The sequence below is a fragment of the Anser brachyrhynchus genome, assembly GCF_964034855.1.
Source record: "Anser brachyrhynchus genome assembly, chromosome: 1".
NCBI lineage: Eukaryota > Metazoa > Chordata > Aves > Anseriformes > Anatidae > Anser > Anser brachyrhynchus.
In genome coordinates, this window is record NC_137694.1 from 64007979 (window position 1) to 64026993 (window position 19015).

Genomic DNA, 19015 nt, shown 5'->3' on the forward strand with positions numbered 1-19015 from the left:
AAGAAACATGTTTTAGACTCCTAAATAACCACTCCAACAGCTTCAAGGAAGAATAGATTTATTTTAGAGGGAAGGGGGAAACACAAGTTAGTTACTTGGACATTCAGAAGAGATATCCAGAAACAGAGCAAGGCACTTAGAATTGAGTATACTGTAAGCTAATAATCTAGCAGAGTTATACAAAGGACAATAAATTTTTCTGTAAAGTGTTAAAGCAGTGCAGTAATCTTTCAGCTGCCACCTTCCTCTGTCCCCACAGTGGTATACTGAACGTCTAAAACATCTCACAGTAGTGTCAAGGAGTGAGACTACCACATGAATTAGACAAAAAACATCAAGCATGCAAACTCTGAAGTATAATTTCTCTTTGGATTTGCACTTCAGCAGGTCTCATTGAAGAAAGTTTGCATGTAGCTTTTCCCTCAAATAACTCCAAAGCCTCAATGAACATGACTGAAATCACTACAGTGAAGGAACAGTAATCTACTTGGCATTAACAGGTGTGTTCCATGTTTAATTCCCATTTTCATTTTATATACTTACAAAAAAGCCACCTAAGTGAGACAACATTGATTAGAAAGCCAGCTTTAACAGCTTTCTAAGCTATTTGATGAGGGCTGATAACTCCAGACGATACTTGATGTTAATCCATTGTTTTCCTGTCTGGTATACTCAGGAAGTGAATATTCTATCACTTTGTGGAGCTGGTTGTGAATGCTGTGGCTTAAAAACTGATACCTGCCAGGGTCACCAATCAGCACTTCAGTTTCATGCATCCTGATGCATTTCCTCAGCCAGCGATGAAGACCGTCAGCAAGCTGTTCATCATAAAACATATCGCCCAGCACAATGAGGTCCCACTTGCCAGCGTCCGAGTTAATGATATTCTTAATGGCGATGGGGAAGGGATCCAGGTGGTTCAGTTCGCAGTTCAACCTCATTGCCATGCCTGCAACTGAAGAAAAGTCCCAGAGTAAAAAAGTTTTAGGATTCTGCCATTCAGCCCCCTTGCAAGTTTCTTTGAAGCATTTTTCAATTTCATTTCTTAAATATCTTTGTTTATCCAGTCTAGGGGGTTCCACAGCTTTCATTATGGGTCAAAATCTAGCATGAAGTGATGGAATTTTATCACCACATCACAACCTAGGGAAGTACTATCCGTACTGGAAACCAAGGGCAGTCCAGGAATCAAACTAGAATAGCCCTCTGTCTCAACCTATGAATATACTTCCTCCCTAATTGATGAGTAATCAAACTATGAACAAACTGAATTCAGAAGTCATTTAAGGGAAAACAAAACCTGCAGGAAAAAGGCAAAATGCAGGCCCTAACATATGAAACTGCAGGAAAAATGCTATGGTCCTACAGAGGAACCAGCTTGCCACCTACACTTGGGATTCTCTTCCAAAACTGCTGCGATGGTGTATGGGACATGTTTGGCAGAGACTTTGTTCACTCTGAGAAGCTATGCAGATTCCTGGTGCAACCCAGCTTCTAACACTGGCAAAATCCATTCATCTTTTTAGCACTCACTGAACTCTGTTTGGAAACTGAATTTCTGCCAAGTGAATCAAAGAAAAGTCAGTGTTAAACACACTTTAAAAACAATAAAGGTCTTTACAGAGAGATGGGAAAAGAAGGCCTTACTAGGGTCAATGTCATTAGCAAGGACTTGAGATGCACCACTCATCACAGCAGCTATCGCTGTTGCTCCACATCCACTTCCAAGATCCAAAACAGATCGCCCCTTAACAACGCGTGGGTTATCTAGAATATACCTGGATTTAAAAGAAAAGCTGTTAGTGCAATACACAAGTTATGCAGGCTTCTCAGGTTTGCATTATGCTGCGTAAGAGTTTACTTCATACATGTAATGAAGCGTGGTATCTTAAAGGATGCTTGTCCCACATACGCCTTGTGGTACAGAGCTCCTTATTTGCCTCTGCTGATAGAAAAATCAAGAACCACTGCCCTTCTTTACTCCTCTCCCCACCACCCCCATCAGGAACAGCAGGTGGAAGCCTAACAGGAGTGTCAGGTGTTGATGGCACCGAGATCCCAGCACAGCTGTATTCAGCTTCCCAGGAACCCAGACTGGGAGCACAGAAGACACCCTACCCCTAGACTACAACAGTGGCTCCAGGCGCTGCGCGATGGCAGCAGGGAGGTGAGGACCAAGACTGAAGATAGAGAATACCCTGATCAGGTACCCACAAGACACAAGGAGGAGCTGACATCCCATGCCCCTTGTCCTCCCTTTCATCACAAGGGATCCTACCAGGGAGTTGGCGCACACAGCTTGGTGCTTGAGCTGGGGTTATGAGACCAGTGAGTGAAACAGGTTTCATTTTAATGAAAATAACTTTTTGCTATGAGGTCTGACATAGAGCTTTGTCACGCTGTTACCACCACTTTGCCCCGTTATTTGCTACTTTTCAGATGTTCTGTTTATGAGGGCACCCGGGAAAGACCTTTGTGCAGAGAGGCTCAGCAGTCTGGCAACTGCCCCCTGCCCCATGAACCCTCCTCCTCTGAGGCCAGCTGATAGTTTGCAAACAGGGCAAAGGACAGGGTGGGACCTCCATGGAAGTCCTGTTTCCTCTGTCTAGGGGCTGTGCTTGGATTTGCAATGGCGTTCCTGCAGTAACGTGTAGAGAGCATGGTCTGGCCCAAGCGCGGCAAGCGCTGCGTTTCCAGCCGAGTGCTTCTCAAGTTTCCCCTAATGACTGCGGTGACTTAGGGCAGCCGGAACCGAGTGCGTCCCCTGGCAGGGACACGCCACGTTACGCAGCAGCAGAGACTGCCGGCTGCCATGCTGGGATAACAAGGCATCTTACGTTACAGAGAGGGGTAGCTTGAAACAGGAGACTCCTGATGTGGAAACGCCAACTGTGAAACAAGCACGGTTAAAGAAAAAGTATGTTTTCAGGTTCCTGGTTTTGTTTTACTTTTTCAGATTACACAGCTAATTTCTGACATGCCCAATGCGTCAAAACAAGGGCATAAGCAGTAAGACAATCAAGTGGTGAAATGCCAGATGATTAGTATTGCTACCCAAATATCAGGGCACATAAATTGTATAATAACAAGATATAGAGATTACCTTATCTTATTCAATCTTGCACTGTTTAGAAGCATCCTAATTTGTCTAAATGGCAGGATAATCAACAATTTAACTGCACAACCCATCTTTTTCCTGGCTGAAAGTGCCTTCCTATTTACACTTCCCTGCAGAAAAACAGTAAAGCCCCAATTCAGATCCTCCCATTTCATCTATGTAAGAGTATCTGACAGTTTGTACTTCGTTATAATTAATATTTTTTCTGCTACTCAAAGTAAGATATTTAATTTTACAGAAGAAGAGAACTCTAACTAGTTCCTGGGAATCAGGAATATCAGCAACATTCAAATGCATTTCTACAGTAGGTGGCAAAAATAAAAGTGTGGCTTCTGATGTGATTAGAAGACAGTCAGTAAGGCTTGATAATAAGGCTGCTGAAATCCTAAAGCAAGAGACTGACTCAGGCTAGCCAGCACTCCAAGTGCATCAGCACAGACCTACTTTTCTCAGCTGACTAGACATACATCCACTCTCCTGTCTGTCTCCAACAACAACAGCAGCAACAGCAACGTGTCAGCACAAAACAGCCATCCTTCTGTTAGGAGTGACAATGGGTGATAGAACTAAACGCCCTGCTAGGTTTTGATGGCAAATGCACAGCTCTTCCACAGATCCAAATTCAGCCCTGTGGTCAACGCATGCAACTCCGTGGAAGACAACAGATTTCAATGTAAGAGCTCTTAGCTACTCTACATACAGCAGGTGCTGAAGCTTCGCAGCCAACCAGAAGAGATTGCTTCTATCCTGTATAAGCAGAGAGGAGCATGGATGACGTGCTCTCATACAAGGCAACTACATATCAATATAAATCACTACAGCCAGAGACAGGCCTGACCTCCTGGTCAGCATCAGACTGGACCAAGCGTTTTCAGTGATGTGTGCTGCGTACCTGGACAGGGCTTGGCCTCCTGGCCAGTAAATTGCCCAGAACGGGTCCCCGTAAGGCCACAGGTCAGGCTTTTCCCTCCAGAACCTGCAGCGAGGGGTGAGGAGGCGCAGTCGTATCTCTGGCGTGAGGTGTCCGCTGCTGGTGACCTCCGTGTTCTCCTCCAAAAACGCCCTCACCTCAGGGTCCAAAGTCCTGCCCGCACTCCAGTGGCGGCAGCGCTTCCAGCGCAGCAAGGGGGCTCCCCTCCTGCTCCTCCAAGCCCTGGCCAGGGCGTTCTGCCTGCCCAGCAGGAGCCGCCTCCAGCTGCGGAAGGCCATCTCTCCCCAGGGACAAGCCCTCCCCAGGACAGCTCGGAGCACAGCTTATCTGAGACGGACGACGAGGCACCTTGAAGGAAACTCACAGGACGCTGTTTTTCATAGTGACAGATAATGATTCCTGAAAGGGAAATAACGCTATGTAAGTGATGTTGCCATGACTATGCATGTCTATGCACCACCAGGGCTTTAGGAAGCAGAGGTTCCCGTGTTGTTGTGCTGTCACGAACTTGTGTCTTGCCCCTGCCCCGGAGAGCCTTCGAAGCCTGCAGGAAGTGGTACATAAGGAAGGAGCTGTCACAAGACCCACTGGGGAGAATGCTATAAACATATTCAGTGAGAAACAACCAGTTAGCGGGAAAGCCAACAGCCAAAAATTAAATGTGCAGCTTTTTAACATCTCCTTCCCTCCACCTTGAAGATACATGCAAAGCAGGCTACTCCCACTTCAGTTTCTTCCATTGAATCTTCAGGTTTTGCAGTAGGGCTTTGGCATTACAGGACCCATGGACATGGCAAAGGCTATCAGTACATTTTCTGAGAGACACCACTAATTACAAGTTTTATAAACGTGGTGAATTTATGCAAAAGCATCTTTTTACACTAAAGGCAAGCAATTAAAGGACTTCCTCAAAAGACATTCCTCAGGTTTGTCAGGCTGCCAGCTCGAAAATGAAAAGCAAGCCCTTGCACTGATCTTAATCAGAACACTTTAATTGGTTGCATTTCAGTCTGCATTTTAAAGGATCACTCTTAATGTACAATGGTCTCACATGGATGCTCTCAGGTGCACGAGAAAGCAGACTTCCACCGCTGTAGCCCACGCCACCTGAGAAACTGCATTAACGTGCCCTGAGCTAACTCAAGAGAAACAGAATCCAGCACATTCCCCAAAACTGTCTTTAAAAGATGAAATGTTCAGACTGGACAAGCTCATGCTCGGGGGTCTTCTGACTGCTTAAGGCTAGTTTTTGAGTCAAAAACAGTGAAGCAAAGGAGCGGGGAAGCACGGCCTCTGTTAGCAAACCGGGCCACAGACGAAGGAGAGCCGCAGCATTCGGCTGAGCAGTGTGTGAAGCGCACTTTGTGTTTCAGGGCTTCACTTGTCCTTTTTTTGCCCACATCTTCAGCAAAAGCTCCTATGTTTTCTGTCGTGCGAGCATGGCTTTTGCTTTAGTTTTAGTTTGATTGCTTACTGATACCTTAGGCTGTGCACCGAGCTCCCCCAACGCGTGCCATTTAGGTTGCCAGCCCAGCCAAATCTTGGCTTTAATCACTGGCTGAAGGCTTTTGTATTTTCATTACAAGCAAACACCTGTGACAACGTTTTGCATTTCCCCACGTCTGAGAACGCCATTCAGCAGAGTCCACGCAATTAACGAGCGTAATTAACGAATAAGACATTCCTCTCCAAGGCCGAGCCACATAATCCCCATCTGCCTGGGGGAAGCACGAAGCCACCCGCCATCAATCAGGGACACAAATCCTGCCAGCGAGCGCTGCGCGCTGCTTTCCCCATTAACTGCTGCACATTAATTTTATGTACAGCACGCGGGGCCCCGTACCCGAAAGGCCGAGGTTCAATCGCGACAGGGCCGCGACAGGGCCGCGACAGGGCCGCGACAGGGCCGCGACAGGGCGGCCCCCTCTCTCCCTCCCCCCCCCCGCGGCGGGGCGAGGCGGGGCCGAGGCCGGGGCCTGCTGCGGGGCGCTGCCGGCCGCCACCTACCTGCTGCCGCCGCCGCTCGGCTCCGCTCCGCCCCGCTGCGCCGCGCCGGGGCCGGGCCGGGCCGGGCCGTGCTGTGCCGCCCGCCCTTAAAGCGGCAGCGGAGGGAGCGGGCTCGGCGCCGGGGGGGCTCGGCTCCAGGGCCGCCGGTGCCCCGTGTCGTGATACGTGCCGAAACGAGCATCCTCTGTCCCTCAAGCCAACAGCATGGCTGCTGCGCTGAGAGCCCCCTCGCTTCTCTTCCACCCCAAACGCCACAGCAGGGGCGTGAGGGAGGGTGTCTTAAATCGCCATTTCGTTGCAGGTGCTCCCTGCAGCGTTCACGCAGCTCTGCTCTCGACAGTCACCTGACAACCTACGAATGGCTCTGTTTCCTTCAGTGCTTTTTAAAATTTATTTATTTTGAGGCAATAAAGTGTGTTTTCACCAGGCAGCAACTGCGGCTTGGAATCAAACCCTCGTATCCCATCCTTCCCCAGCCACGTTCCCCTACACACCAGGAGAATTTCTGGGTTCCCCGCTGCATGGTTGGGTGCCACAGCACCACGAAGGCTTACCCACAGGGGCTGCCTTTGCTTCGTTGATGACCTGGCCGGATCCAGCTAAAGGACACAAGAGGCCCCAGCGGGGAATAGAAGCAGCTTCTGACAAGAAGAGCAGCAAACAAGGCTTTCCCTAGCTTCCCCGTGGCACAAAGCGTCCCAGATTTCACGTGCTGCTTTCTGAAAAGGCTCCTGTGTGGTGCCTGAGGTGATGCCACCAGCCCTGCGGCTCTCCAGGTGCCAGGTTAAGGGCAGATCGCACAGCCGAAACCTGGATCTGCCCCGATCGCCTGGGTTATGAGGCCATCTAGTGACCTGCGGGCTCCCTACACGTGAAGCGTGCTCGCCAGGGTGCAAAGCAAGGCCTTTTATTTTATCTTCCATGAGTGCCCAAGGAAGGTGGCCCCAGTCCGCTGGGCTGCCAAGAGGCCAGGGTGCAGCCGGAGAAGGCCAGGGCCCAGCCAGAAGCTGGTGTCTGTTCACCACATGAAGGGGCTGTAGGGCTATTTGCATGTCTTTCACTTGTCTGCATATGGCTGTAAAGCAGGAGTCGCCCCTCATCTTTTTAGACGTCAATATCAAAGTGTGGCCTAGGCGCAGGAAGGACATTATTTCTTGGAGCCATTAGGGTGAACTGTGAGGTTTCAAAGGTCTTGAATCTTTCAGCAGCTCTTGCTGGTCCGCCCCAGGGAGGGAGACACTGAAGGCACTTGTGATACCCAAAGCAGTGCAGAAAACACGCAATTCAGGACAGGTCCTTGTGCCCTGTAGGCACTCACCACTACGCTAGGAATAAAGAGCTCAGTACTGTAATAGAAGAATCACTATCAACATCAGCTCAGGATGCCTTATTAAGGTGTGATAATGACTTTATCACATAATACACTTCTGTCTTGTACATTTTGTTTTATGGCTGACAAGAGACTTGCAAAATACTGCTGATGCTCTTAGAAGGTTCTCAGAGAAACCTCACAGGAAAGCCTTTTCACTTTGATCTTCACTCTCCAGGCGTTTTAACAAGTAACTTCTCAGGCCTAGTTTTTCTGAACTCCCAGTACATGGTATCGCTCAGCAGCTATTTGAACCTCAGTGAGGTCACTGCTCTCTAATACAGAGCAGCACCCCACTGAGGCAGTTCAAAAAACCCTTACAGACTCCAAGCATGACATTAAAAGGCTCTGATACCAATGATAGCTGCCAGCCCTCTTGCAAAAGTCTGGGTAAACCACTTAGACTTTCAGGACGTGCTCGTGCTGATTATGTCAGGAGAGGATCACCACCCATCCCTGTGAGAAAAAAAAAAAAAAAGAAAGAAAAAAAAAAGTTTCATTTCCTAAGGCTTTTTGCTTTAGTTTAGATAGTGGCATCTTGAGAATTTCTGCTGATCAAATGCATGATGTAGTTTGCAGCCAGCTAACGTAACTATGCTGGAATTTGCTCTGAGGACAAGGACAACTTTAATCACAACAAAACATTGATCTGATAGATGGTGGAGGAGCGCAACTCTTTCAAAGAGGCAGTTGTAGAATAACACAAAAGGGACTCCTGTGTGTCCAAGGGAATTAGTGGATTACTGGCTGATGATAAAACCGCCTGAGACCCTGGGGAAATCTTGTCTGAACCAATTAACAGCAAAAACAAATGGAACTGTCCGAGAACAGGGAAAAAGGGAAGACAGAGAAGAGCTGCCTTCATGTTAAGGAACCCATGACTCATGAGACATTGCAGGTACAAAGGTTAAGCTCAAGGGAAGAAAGACCTGCAGCACAGCAGCCAGTTGATAACCCCAGCTTATTCCTTCTCTCCTGCCTTTTAAAACTGAATCTACAGCCCCATTTTCCAGAGCTCTTCTTGCGAGGCCAACTGCCATCGTTCACTTCAAAAGAAGGACCTCAGTGGCAATTCACAGAAGGGAATATGGATTCATTTGGAGTGCTGTTGATTTCTAAAAAGCCTCCCAACAACTCAATATCAACAGTCAAGGGGTTTGCACATCAGGATCAATTTGTGGTTAGCTAGAGGCTGCAGAAACAGGTCATTATCAAAATACAGCTGGCACATTAGCTAGTGGCTAAGGGAAAATTGAAGTTGAGAGCACTAGCTAGGTAAGGGAGAGGCAATTCAATTATTCTGTTGTGCCTTCAGGTACGATCCACACCTACTCATTTCAGAATCACTGCATCTTTTGCATTTGAGGAATAGCTAGCCTGACAAAACAAATCATACATTATATACAGTATGTCCTGAAAGCATTGTGTGGTTTTTTTTTCATAGGTTTACTTGTCCCTATACCTTCCAGCTGCATTGGGTTAGGAGAAGGAATGAGCAACAGCTGGCAAAGATAAAGGTATCAGGTGCAGCCTGGCATGGGATGGAAGCAGGGGAGCATGCAAGGTATAGCTTTCTATGGGGTGAAATAAGCAAAAGCTCCATTAATCTGTCCCTCATGCTAATGTAGGCTTAGTCTTTCTGAGATGAGGTGTTCTTGCAAGAGTCACAGAGGTAAGACCAAGAAGATGAAAACTCTAATTTCTAACATCTCTAATTTTGCCTTTGCCTGCATGCACAGTTAAAGTGCAATTGGTCTCAGTTGTTTGCTCATGTTCATGCACAGCCAGGCATGGGACTGTTTATGTAGTATAGACAAAGCCTCAAAAGACACATGGAGTCAGATGGCTTGTGCTTTTCTTTGTGTTCACTGCTCTTCGGAGAGTATTGTACCTTGCTGATGCAGCTGTGTGCTGGTCCAGATTTGGCTAACTGCTCATGTAAGCGTGTTGTGGGGATACTAATTTTGATATTAAAACCGGAGGATGCATATTTTTAAGGGTGCTTAAACTCTATTTTTTAATAGCTGAAGTCTCCTTGAAATACTGAGACCTTGACTCAGGTGGGGTATATTGTGATAATCAGCTAGCCTGAGTGAAGTCTCATTGTGTTGGAAACTTGTTCAGAAACCAGCTGAACCTGACGAGCGTATCTGTAGTTAATGAATGTGTCCAGAGCTGTGTTGTGTACACACAGGTATGCTGGTAGTCCTGGTTGGACAGCAAGAAGGTTTCCACACAGGCAGCATCTAAGAGGAAGCAACCATGATGTTGGCAGAGCCATTTTGGGGTGATATAACTGCCTGTGTTAGTACTCCCAAAGAATGGCTGGTGGGGGATAGTTAGCAGTGGGTTTGTTCACAGCTCCCTTCTGTCATCCACACACTGAATGGTCCCTGTTGTACTTCTTGCACCACTGTGATGCTACTATGGTCATCTGTAAAAGCTTTTTGGATGCCTGTGCTCGCTCTTGGGTGGCTAGAGCTTTAGGGTTACAGCAGTCTACTGGAAGCTGTTGGGTATCTCAACGCTGGAGCAGGGTATCTCATCTCTGGAACTAGCCTATGGTGGGACAGAGCTCCTGGAGGAAGAAGGAAGGGCTGCAAATAGAGCTGAAGAATGGCTGTGACTGCTGTCACAGCATTTATCTGTGGTTTTTTTTTCTCTTTTTTATTTTTATTTTTTAATTTTTCTGTACCATCACATCAGTCTGCACTTCTCTGCAGAGCCCTGAGAAAGGAAGGAGATGAAAGCTGAGTGGAGAGGGGCTGCTCATGCACTAGGGAGCCTCTCCAGCTGGTCTCAAGGCAATCTGTAATTGTCTAAGTCTGCCTGGATGAAATGAAGATGTTTTCCATGTCCTCATCCTTCTTGACTTCCTGCAACAGGAAAATCCATCCTGCCTGCCTCTTCCTCAGGGCTCTGCCTCACATCCTGTCAATGTTTAATGTTCCACGGGTGATCTGTAGATCTCACGATTTCAGACCTTAGCTTTTCCCAGAGATGTCAAACAACAGTGCTAAGCCAATGTTTCATCTGGAGCAAGAGAACACGACTGCAGCCTGGATCATAATGCAGCCAATGTTTCCCAAGCTTACCTCTCCTTCTTGCCAGGTGGGCTCTGTTCAACAGTGTGTTCAAACCCATGACTAATTCATTCTCTCTTCTCCAGGCAGTGCTCCAGCATGCTCCAGAAATCAACCCTGATGAAGAAGTACATTTGACTGTCTGATTTTTAAGGACCATGCTAACCGATGCCAAGGATAAGGTAGGGTAGACAAATAAAGATTTCAAGGAGCTGCATCAGTTCTCTGGAGCCAGCTGATTCAGTATTTCCCCAGTACCAGAGAACTACACAGAATGTTTTCGTTTCCCACTGGTGCTAGAGCCTGGCATCAGCTGAACTCTTCCTTTCACCTTCTACATGGTAGTCTGCCAAACATTTGGATTCTCGCAGGGATCTGGGGACAGAGGAAATGATGGAGATCTGAGGCAGATGCAAGACAGGAGGTGTTTATTCACTAGAGAGTTCCTACAGGAAACTGTTCACGTTCAATATGCCTCCTCTTCTGGTTGATGCTTGCTATGACGTTTTGGGGGAGTTTCAGGTTCCTGAAGCAACTTAGTTGTGACTCAGGGTCAAGCTGTGTCAGGACCTCTGCTCTTTGGTGTTTTGCACTAGTGTCTAAATTGTCTAAACAAATGATCCCGCTGTGGGGATGCCCAGAGGAATGGAAATATAGCTCCCCTGCAGCCCCAGCCAGCTCACTCACGTGATGAATATGTTGGAGCTTAAGTTCAACGTGACCAAGCGGAGAAGAGCTACTACTTATTCACATGGAGGTATCAGAAGGTCTCAAGGGATTGGAAAAGGTCTCAGCATTCAGACCTGTTGTCAATTTTCAGTGATACGCTACAAAGAGTTACTTCCCCTGGCTTTCCCATCCATACTTAGTCATGCAGGTATAACCTCCAAAATGTGTTTTGCACCCTTCTTAGAATAAAGGAAACTTGACGTTTTTGTATCAGCAGGTTTGAAATGCACACCAGGCCAGATCCATGGAGGTTTTTTACAGAATAGTTTAAACCGGCATTAGCCCACGTAAAATGGCATTGTGCTTCAGACCTCTCCAGGCTAGCTCAGTGCACCAGCAACGCGCTGCAGCTTTCTTCATAGAGTAATAGAATGACTTTGTTTGGAAGGGACCGTAAAGACCACCCCCTGCCGTGGGCAGGGACACCTCCCACCAGTCCAGGCTGCCCAAAGCCCCATCCAGCCTGGCCTTGAGCACCTCCAGGAATGGGGCAGCCACAGCTTCTCTGGGCAGCCTGTGCCAGTGCCTCATCACCCTCACAGGGAAGAATTTATTCCTAATATCTCATCTAAACCTACCCTCTTTTAGGTTAAAGCCATTACCCTTTGTCCTGTCATACCACTCCTTGACCAGGAGTCCCTCCCCAGCTTTCCTGCAGGCCCCTTTAGGCACTGGAAGGCCGCTGTAAGGTCTCCCCGGAGCCTTCCCTTCTCCAGGCTGAACAACCCCAGCTCTCTCAGCCTGTCTTCACCGGAGAGGTGCTCCAGCCCTCGATCAGCCTTGTGGCCTCCTCTGGACTCTCCAACAGGTTCATGTCCTTGTGCTGGGGGCCCAGAGCTGAATGCAGGGCTCCAGGTGGGGGGGTCTCATGAGATACCTTCGTGGCAGCAGAGGAGACGGTGCAGAGATGCCTGGGTGGGCTTGGGGGCTGGCTCCCAGCAGGGCTGGACTCTCCAACTACACACAGAGCTGCTCAGCTACCTCCTGTCACAACCCCAGGGCTCCTCACAGCACACCTAGCCTGGGAGCCTCCTGTCTCGCTCTGGCTGATCTCACAGCTCTGTTTGTAACAGCTGAGAGTCGGGTCTCGTGCAAGCAGCTGCACCCAGTTCCAATGGAAGCAGCAGTGTTGCTGTGACCAACACAGTGACTGTGCCTGGCACCAAAGGCTGCTGCTGCTGCTCTTGCTCTCACCCCTGACGGGCAATGCTGAGTACTGGGAAGCCAGTGCCCCTGGTTTAGCTTGGGAAAAACTCCTGGGATTGCCCCCTAACTCTTGCATTTTGGCCTGCGGGGAGGCACTGAGCCTATTGCCACATCAGAGGGTGTTAAATGCTCCCACCCGCAAAGGATGTGCCTGACAGGAACTGCTGGAATTGCTCAGCATGGATCCGGTTTTCAGTAAGTTGTGGCTATTGGTTTGCAAGGAAGTCACCCAGAAACATGATCCTCAAGGAGAAGCAAAGTGCTTTGATCTCTCTCCTGCTGTTAGATGTGAGTTCAGGGCTGCACTCCAGTATTTCTAAGCAAAAGCATGAGTGTTGTAAGGCAGAACAGCAGAACTGTCATTGTTAGAAAGAATCCTAAGCAGTAAAGTACTTCAAGGCAAAATATTGTTATCTGCCATGAAATATGAGTGGTGGAGAGATGGCTGAACCCATGGATATAAATGCTTAGATTTCTGCTAAAAACACAAGCTGTAACAGGGAAATTGAAACAGACCCTTTCGTGCTTTGATTTGCAAGAACTGCTTTTAGGCTGATAACACAACATCACTCCAATGATATGTTTATTGTAACAGCACGCAGCAAAGCAGCAGTCCTTGCTAAACAGTGAAACAATTCAAAATGCATATTCATTTCAGGAAATACTTTTCATCTGTCCTTGATCTCATGTTGTATATTGCCTATGGATTCAGTGGATTTGGATTTCTTTAGCACGCCCTTGGGCTTTCAAGTGTGCTAGGATTCATTGTAACGTAGATGTGGGGTGTCTGGCACTTCTTACTGAATAGGGCTTCAAAGGGAAGTTGGGAAATTGAAATCGGGGAGGTTGAAATCAGACTCTAATTACATTTGTACAGTGGCCAAAGGCAATTTGACAGAGAGTTTACGTGCTGTTTGTGAACAGATCTTTGTCAAGAGGGCATGAAAATATACAGTTGGTTCACGCTCCCCCTGATAGCAGCAGACGTGGGACTGGAAACAAAGATAAAGGAAAAGCCACGATGCTAGCCAGGTACATGTGACAGCCTGAGTGCGTCTTCTCTGAAAGCTTTCCCAGCGCTTCCTGTGGGCAGAAATTCACATGGGTACACTACATGGCAAGACTCCTCGGGTCTTTCCCGAGCAAACGTGTGCTGGGGTCCTGGAGCGCTGTTATCAGGGGAATAAGAGTTTAGAGCTGGGGAAACAAACCCCCAGCGGAGAGCAACCCTCAGCCCAAAACACGCGGCCCCTTTCCAAACAAAGAGGAGAGCTTTGCTCCGCACACCAAACACCCGCCTGGGCTCAGGGCTGCAGGAACGGCATCTGCCAGCACAGCACGGCGCTGCGCTGCGACGCCGGGGCTGCCCACAGGTGCATCTGCCAGCGGGGCCGCCCTGGGGAACAACGGGGCTTTGTCCTGGCAGATGTTAGGGCAGGGGAGAAGCGGCGTTTGCTCCATGCTCCTGGGGGCGGTTGAAGCTGGGGAGCACGCTGACCCGATTACCGGGAGGCTGGCACTTCTGAGCAGCTACGAGGGATTTGGCCAAGGTCATGCGACGAGGGAGTGATGCTGTCAGAGCTGGATGGAAAGCTGCGTGGGGGCTTTAGCTCGACGCTTACAGCACAACACCTCCATCAGTGCGTGACGTGCTAGTGATTGATGTAAGCAGCGTACTTTGCTGATTGGGTTTTATCTCGGCGTGTGCATCTTCTGTGAGCAAAGAGCAGCAGGCGTACCTCACAGAGCAAAGCGCGGTCTTTGACCTCTGGGTCTTGGCACTGAATCATCCGAATTGCAGCGGTTGCACATGAGCCTGCTCCCGACTTGGTGAGGGGGAAAAGGGAAGCCCACCTAATCAGGCGCTTGGCAGGAGGGGGTGCATCTTGCAATCTCAGTGCAAAAATCAAAGGCAAAGAAGTGGAGCAAAACGGCAGGCAGGAGTCACGGATTTTCACCATTCTGGCACAGAATGTGTGGAGGAAAAGGAGGTCCAAAACCAGGGAGCCCAGGCCAGCCCGGACAAGGAGGTGCCCCTTCGGCAGAGGGCTGAGCTGTTAAGCCAGGCCTGAAGAATGAAGACAGGCTACGTATCCCCATCCTTGCCTGTGCTGTAGGATCAGTTTCCTGAAATTGGGCTAGGTGCACTTGCCAAGGAGGTTGAAAATACTGCAGGTTTTTTGAGAAGAAAGCATGTAGGGCCAGTGGTGGGATGGAGGGGGAAAGAAGGTGCAATCAGCTATTAAATCATTTTGGTTGCCTTGTGAAACCTCTCCCCCGAGGATCCTGTCCAAAAGCAGATGAGAGTTGAATGTGTCTAGATGTCTTTGCAATGTAAAGGGCACATATGTGATGGATGTACATAAAATGAGTAAAATGGAATTGGCTACAATAGAGAATTAAACATTTTAAATCTTTAAACTGTAAATCACAGAAGCTTCAGAGATCCTGTGGCAGAGATGCAGGGAAGCAGTCATCTTTTCCTTTGTTATCTATAATTCTGCTATATGAATAATAATTACACAGTGTGACAGAGGAAAGCCGTGTGCTTTTATTCAGGCTTAATCTGTATAGATATGAGGCCAGTATAGAAGACGAGCTACTTGCTTTAATGGTATTATAATTTGATTTAATATTAGAATATGTGCCTGCAGTATCTGCTGTCTAAGTAACAACAAATTGTGCTGGAGGAAATGTTCTTTGCTTTATGTCTTATGGCTAGTGATCTGGTGTGTTTGGTTTTAAAGCCTCAGGCAGCAAATACCTTTCCAAGGTTTTAAGCAGTCTTCTTGCATAAGCTCAAAGAATCAAAACTGCTTTATGAACCTTCCTGTAAGATCTGCTGCTGTTGGTTTTTCTCCCTGCTTCTGCTGTGAGCTCTTCTCTGCTTTGAGCCTGGGATGGTTTTAGTGTCAGTCTTAAAGTCCATTCTTATAAGCTGCCTGTTCCTTTCAGCTAATTATTTGCACTCTGCTTCTCGTGAAGTAGCTCACAGTGCTGCAAACAGCTCAAATGAAAGTAAGCCAAAAGTAGAAAACTTCTTCTGAGCATTGCAAACATTTGTTTTCATCTAATTTGTTTTCCCTCTCTTTCACCCTACCAGATCTCGTGACTGCATCGCTATTAGAGGAAAATAAGAAAGGCTTTCAGTGAAAAATCAATGTGGCTTGGCAGCTGGTAAGGGATCGTATGCAGGAAGCTGTAGAGCTGTGTTAAGTAGTTGAGCAATCCATCAGCAGCAAGCATGATTTTCAATTCATTGAAGAATGACGAAGAAAATAAAATACGAAGCTAGAGTCCCAGCAAGGAGAAGTGATATAGCCTTCAAATATCAGGGTTTTTCCACCTCTCTGAAACGATGGGCATTGACTCCTTACAGAAGTAGGACAAGGAACTTGACAGACCTGCAGTCTGATCTTTTATGGCAGATCCTAAGGGCAGGGGGGGCTGACACGCTTGTTAGCATTTGACCCAGTTTAAACTAACAGATCCTGAAAAACAAAGACTTGCTGAGAGATTAAGGAGCAGGAAAGCTGAAACAACTTGATACTGGGAGAAATATTCCCTCCAGCTGAAGACACAAGTACCTAAGGAGGAAGAACAAACCCACCAAGACAAAAATCCTCCCCTGCTGTCACGCTGCTGGAAAACCAGCAGGTGATGGAACGAAGCTGTTGCCATGGGAGAGCAGATTAAAGTAAAAAGGTCCTGGGCAGGTCTGGTCTGTGGGAGGTCTGTGCTATGAAGTTTTTTGCATTCACCCCAATCTGCACTTCAGTCCTACTGTATCCCTGCCCCTTCTGCCCTGGCACTGCTCTGTAATCTGCAGTCCCAGGGACAAGCCTCATCTCCCCAGTATTATTGTCAGCGTGCTTTGAAAAGGGGACATCCAGCCCATCCATTGCCCCTTGCAGAGGGCCAACTCCCTTTGCTGGTGAAAGGAAAAAAATCCTCATAATCCCACTGTTACCTCTGATCATCCCAGATGTGCCTCGCAGCACAACCCTATCAGTCACCTCCTCTTCCCTGGCTGCAGAAAAGCTTCTCCATGGCATGTGCCTGACTGGTGAACGTACGCCACAGATTTTGATGCTCTGGGGCCTCATCCCTGTTATCCGCTCCCTCTACAAGAAGTTCAACAGCCCTTTTGTGGACCTGCCTGTGGCTGCTGTGAAATGTAAGTAATCGGCGTGGCAAATACAGAGGAAGTGTTTGGCTGGTCTCTGAAGCAGGGCAGCCCCTCTAGACAGGCCCTGGTGACCTGTGCAGGATGGGTTTGGATAGTGAAAAGAAGATTAAGACTAGAAAACAAACAAGCAAACAAAACAAAACAAACAAAAAAGCTTAGACTGGCAAAATAGTGCAAAAAATCTAATTAAAGAGGAAAGGGAAATGTGGACCTGGAGGGTCCTGTGCTTTCCTGTGCTGTACATCGTAAGGCACGGTGCATCAGGCAGTGGTGTGTTACACGCAGGTGCCAGTGCATTTCTCTTGCACGCCCTGTGTGGGAAGAATCCATGGCACAGCCGACCGCGGGGTGGGCACAAAGCACGGGGTAGGTGCTACGAGCCAAGGAGGCAGCCCGACCCTGCTCTGCCGGCCAGGCTTGTTCCACGCAGAGGCAAAGGCCCCAGTGGCCATTCCCTGTGAGCAGTTGCTTATGCCTGGACAGGAGAAGGAAGGGGCTTACCACACACTGGCACACGTTGCCCTCTGTTTTGTGCTGATGTAGATGAAGAGTGAAAGAAGACAAACGAAAAAAGCAGCTGTAAACGGGTGTCCAGTCTGCCCCCTGGAGTGGAGGAGAGCAGTGCCACTGGGCAGGAAGGTAGAGGGCCATGATGTAACTAAGGTTGTGCGGGCGAGTTCTGAAATTTTAATATTGTCCAGAGAGACTACTGTCAAGCTTACTTTAATTGCTAAAACCTCTTAAAAGTTACCAGTTCCCTGAGATGAGAGCAAGGGTGGAAGGAAAAAAAATAAAATGAAAGTTAAGAAGGGGAGCTACCTGGAGGTGGCACGCAGCATCTGAAGCTAGGCTGGCTTGGAAGGAAAGACTGAGCAGCTCGGATGGAAGGGTCGAGATGGGAAAAATCCAGGCCCAGTGACATAAAGTGGCGTACCAGAGCTAGGCACATGCGGTGCAGCTGAGTCTGCTGGCACTGTGAAGGAGCTGGGTGGCCTCGTTGGGATGATGTTCCCAGAAGATCCGTCTTATAAGAAGGAATCATCATTGCCCATGTGAAACTCCTGCAAGAGCGTCTGTGGGAGCTGTATATACAGGAGCAGGAGCTTAACCTTACTGCTGTTCCAGGAAGAGGAGTGGATTTTTGGACCCGGTTTATTGGATTTTAAACCTGTAATCTCACATGCTGCAGTTCATGCCCATGTTTAATGCTATGTGTGTCACTGGTTTTTGAGATTAAAATATCTACTAAGCTATTTGAACAAAAAATGTTGTCCTGTGCAGAAGACAGCTAAACAAAGCCATCTAGAACCGCCCTCTGCCCAAGAACAGATCAGGATTGTTGTGTTAAATGTTGGGTTGCTCTTAGAGGGTGTCCTAACTCGTACATCTTTTACAGAGGCTGGTGAATATCTTATATCTTGGACTTCCTGGAGACACCCGTGCGGTCAGGCCTCCAAAGAGATACCTACAGCAGGAACGGGAGCAATTAGCTTTGAATGAGAGTCAGAGACTGACTGAGCTCTTATCCTGTGACCTACAGCCAACTGAGCAGGTAGATACAAGTTAATAAACAAACCAAACTAAATAAAATAACCTGGCTCTCAGTGCAAAGTCGAGAAAACAACTGGATCCCGGCAAGCTCCTGCGTGGATCTAGCAACGTCTGGTTTGTTTCACTGAGCACTGCAACCACCAGAGGCTGTGATGTGACAGAGGGCTCCGATCTTCTTTTTCCTTGGATATTTTAGTGAGGAAATTGGTTGAGTCCTTGTTTGCTTTCAGTAGACAGGAAGCTGAGACGTGAAAGGGCATCTAACTTGTTACTTCAAAGGGAAGAAGACAGTGAGAGATGCTGTTGAGGATTGCCAACAGGTGGGAAGGAGCAGTTCTTCCCTCTGCCTCTGCATAATGGCCTGTGCTGCAGGTGAAATAACAAGTTCTTTGTGGGCATTTCCTACACCAACACCATCATCAAAGGGGTTTGTTGAATAAGGACAAATATAGATCAGAGTGTGTGGCTCATGCTGCAGAGAGGTAACTGAGGGAGATCATAAGAGTCCACAGTAAGCAAGGGATGAGAGTGTGATGATTGCACGCTGCTCAGACCAGGAATAGTAAGTAAATTAAGGGAAGAATGAAATTGCACATTGAATTCTGCGACACCCTCCTTAAAATACGCAGGTAGTGGAAATATCTAGTGTGAGCAGGGCTTTCACGGCTTTGGAGAAGAAGGCTTGGACCTTCAAGAGGTGGTGGCGTCACCGTCCCTGGGGGTGTTCAAGGAAAGGTTGGATGTGGTGCCTGGGGACACGGGTTAGTGGTGACATTGGTGGTAGGGGGATGGTTGGACCAGACGACCGTGGAGGTGTTTTCCAACCTTAATG

General features: G+C 48.0%; 1 protein-coding gene and 1 long non-coding RNA gene across 5 annotated transcripts; one reads left to right on the forward strand and one right to left on the reverse strand.

Moving 5' to 3' along the window:
* Window positions 1-41: 41 nt before the first annotated feature.
* ETFBKMT (electron transfer flavoprotein subunit beta lysine methyltransferase) lies at window positions 42-6831 on the reverse strand. Of its 4 annotated transcripts, none has more exons than XM_080553700.1 (4): window positions 6611-6831; window positions 4011-4448; window positions 1648-1778; window positions 42-955 (listed from the first exon to the last, which is right to left on the reverse strand). In XM_080553700.1, the coding sequence occupies exons 2-4, from the start codon at window positions 4325-4327 to the stop codon at window positions 588-590; spliced, it is 816 nt and encodes a 271-aa protein (XP_080409826.1). In that variant the 5' UTR covers window positions 4328-4448; window positions 6611-6831; the 3' UTR covers window positions 42-587. The 4 variants fall into 4 exon arrangements, with proteins under 4 accessions (XP_080409826.1, XP_080409824.1, XP_080409827.1 ...); XM_080553698.1 differs by lacking the exon at window positions 6611-6831 and adding an exon at window positions 6057-6487; XM_080553701.1 differs by lacking the exon at window positions 6611-6831 and adding an exon at window positions 5893-5916.
* Window positions 6832-7910: 1079 nt separating this feature from the next.
* LOC308177079 lies at window positions 7911-18019 on the forward strand. Its single transcript, XR_013938857.1, has 3 exons — window positions 7911-9097; window positions 10595-10690; window positions 15547-18019. It is a non-coding gene; the product is annotated as an uncharacterized lncRNA (long non-coding RNA).
* The last annotated feature ends 996 nt before the right edge of the window (window positions 18020-19015 follow it).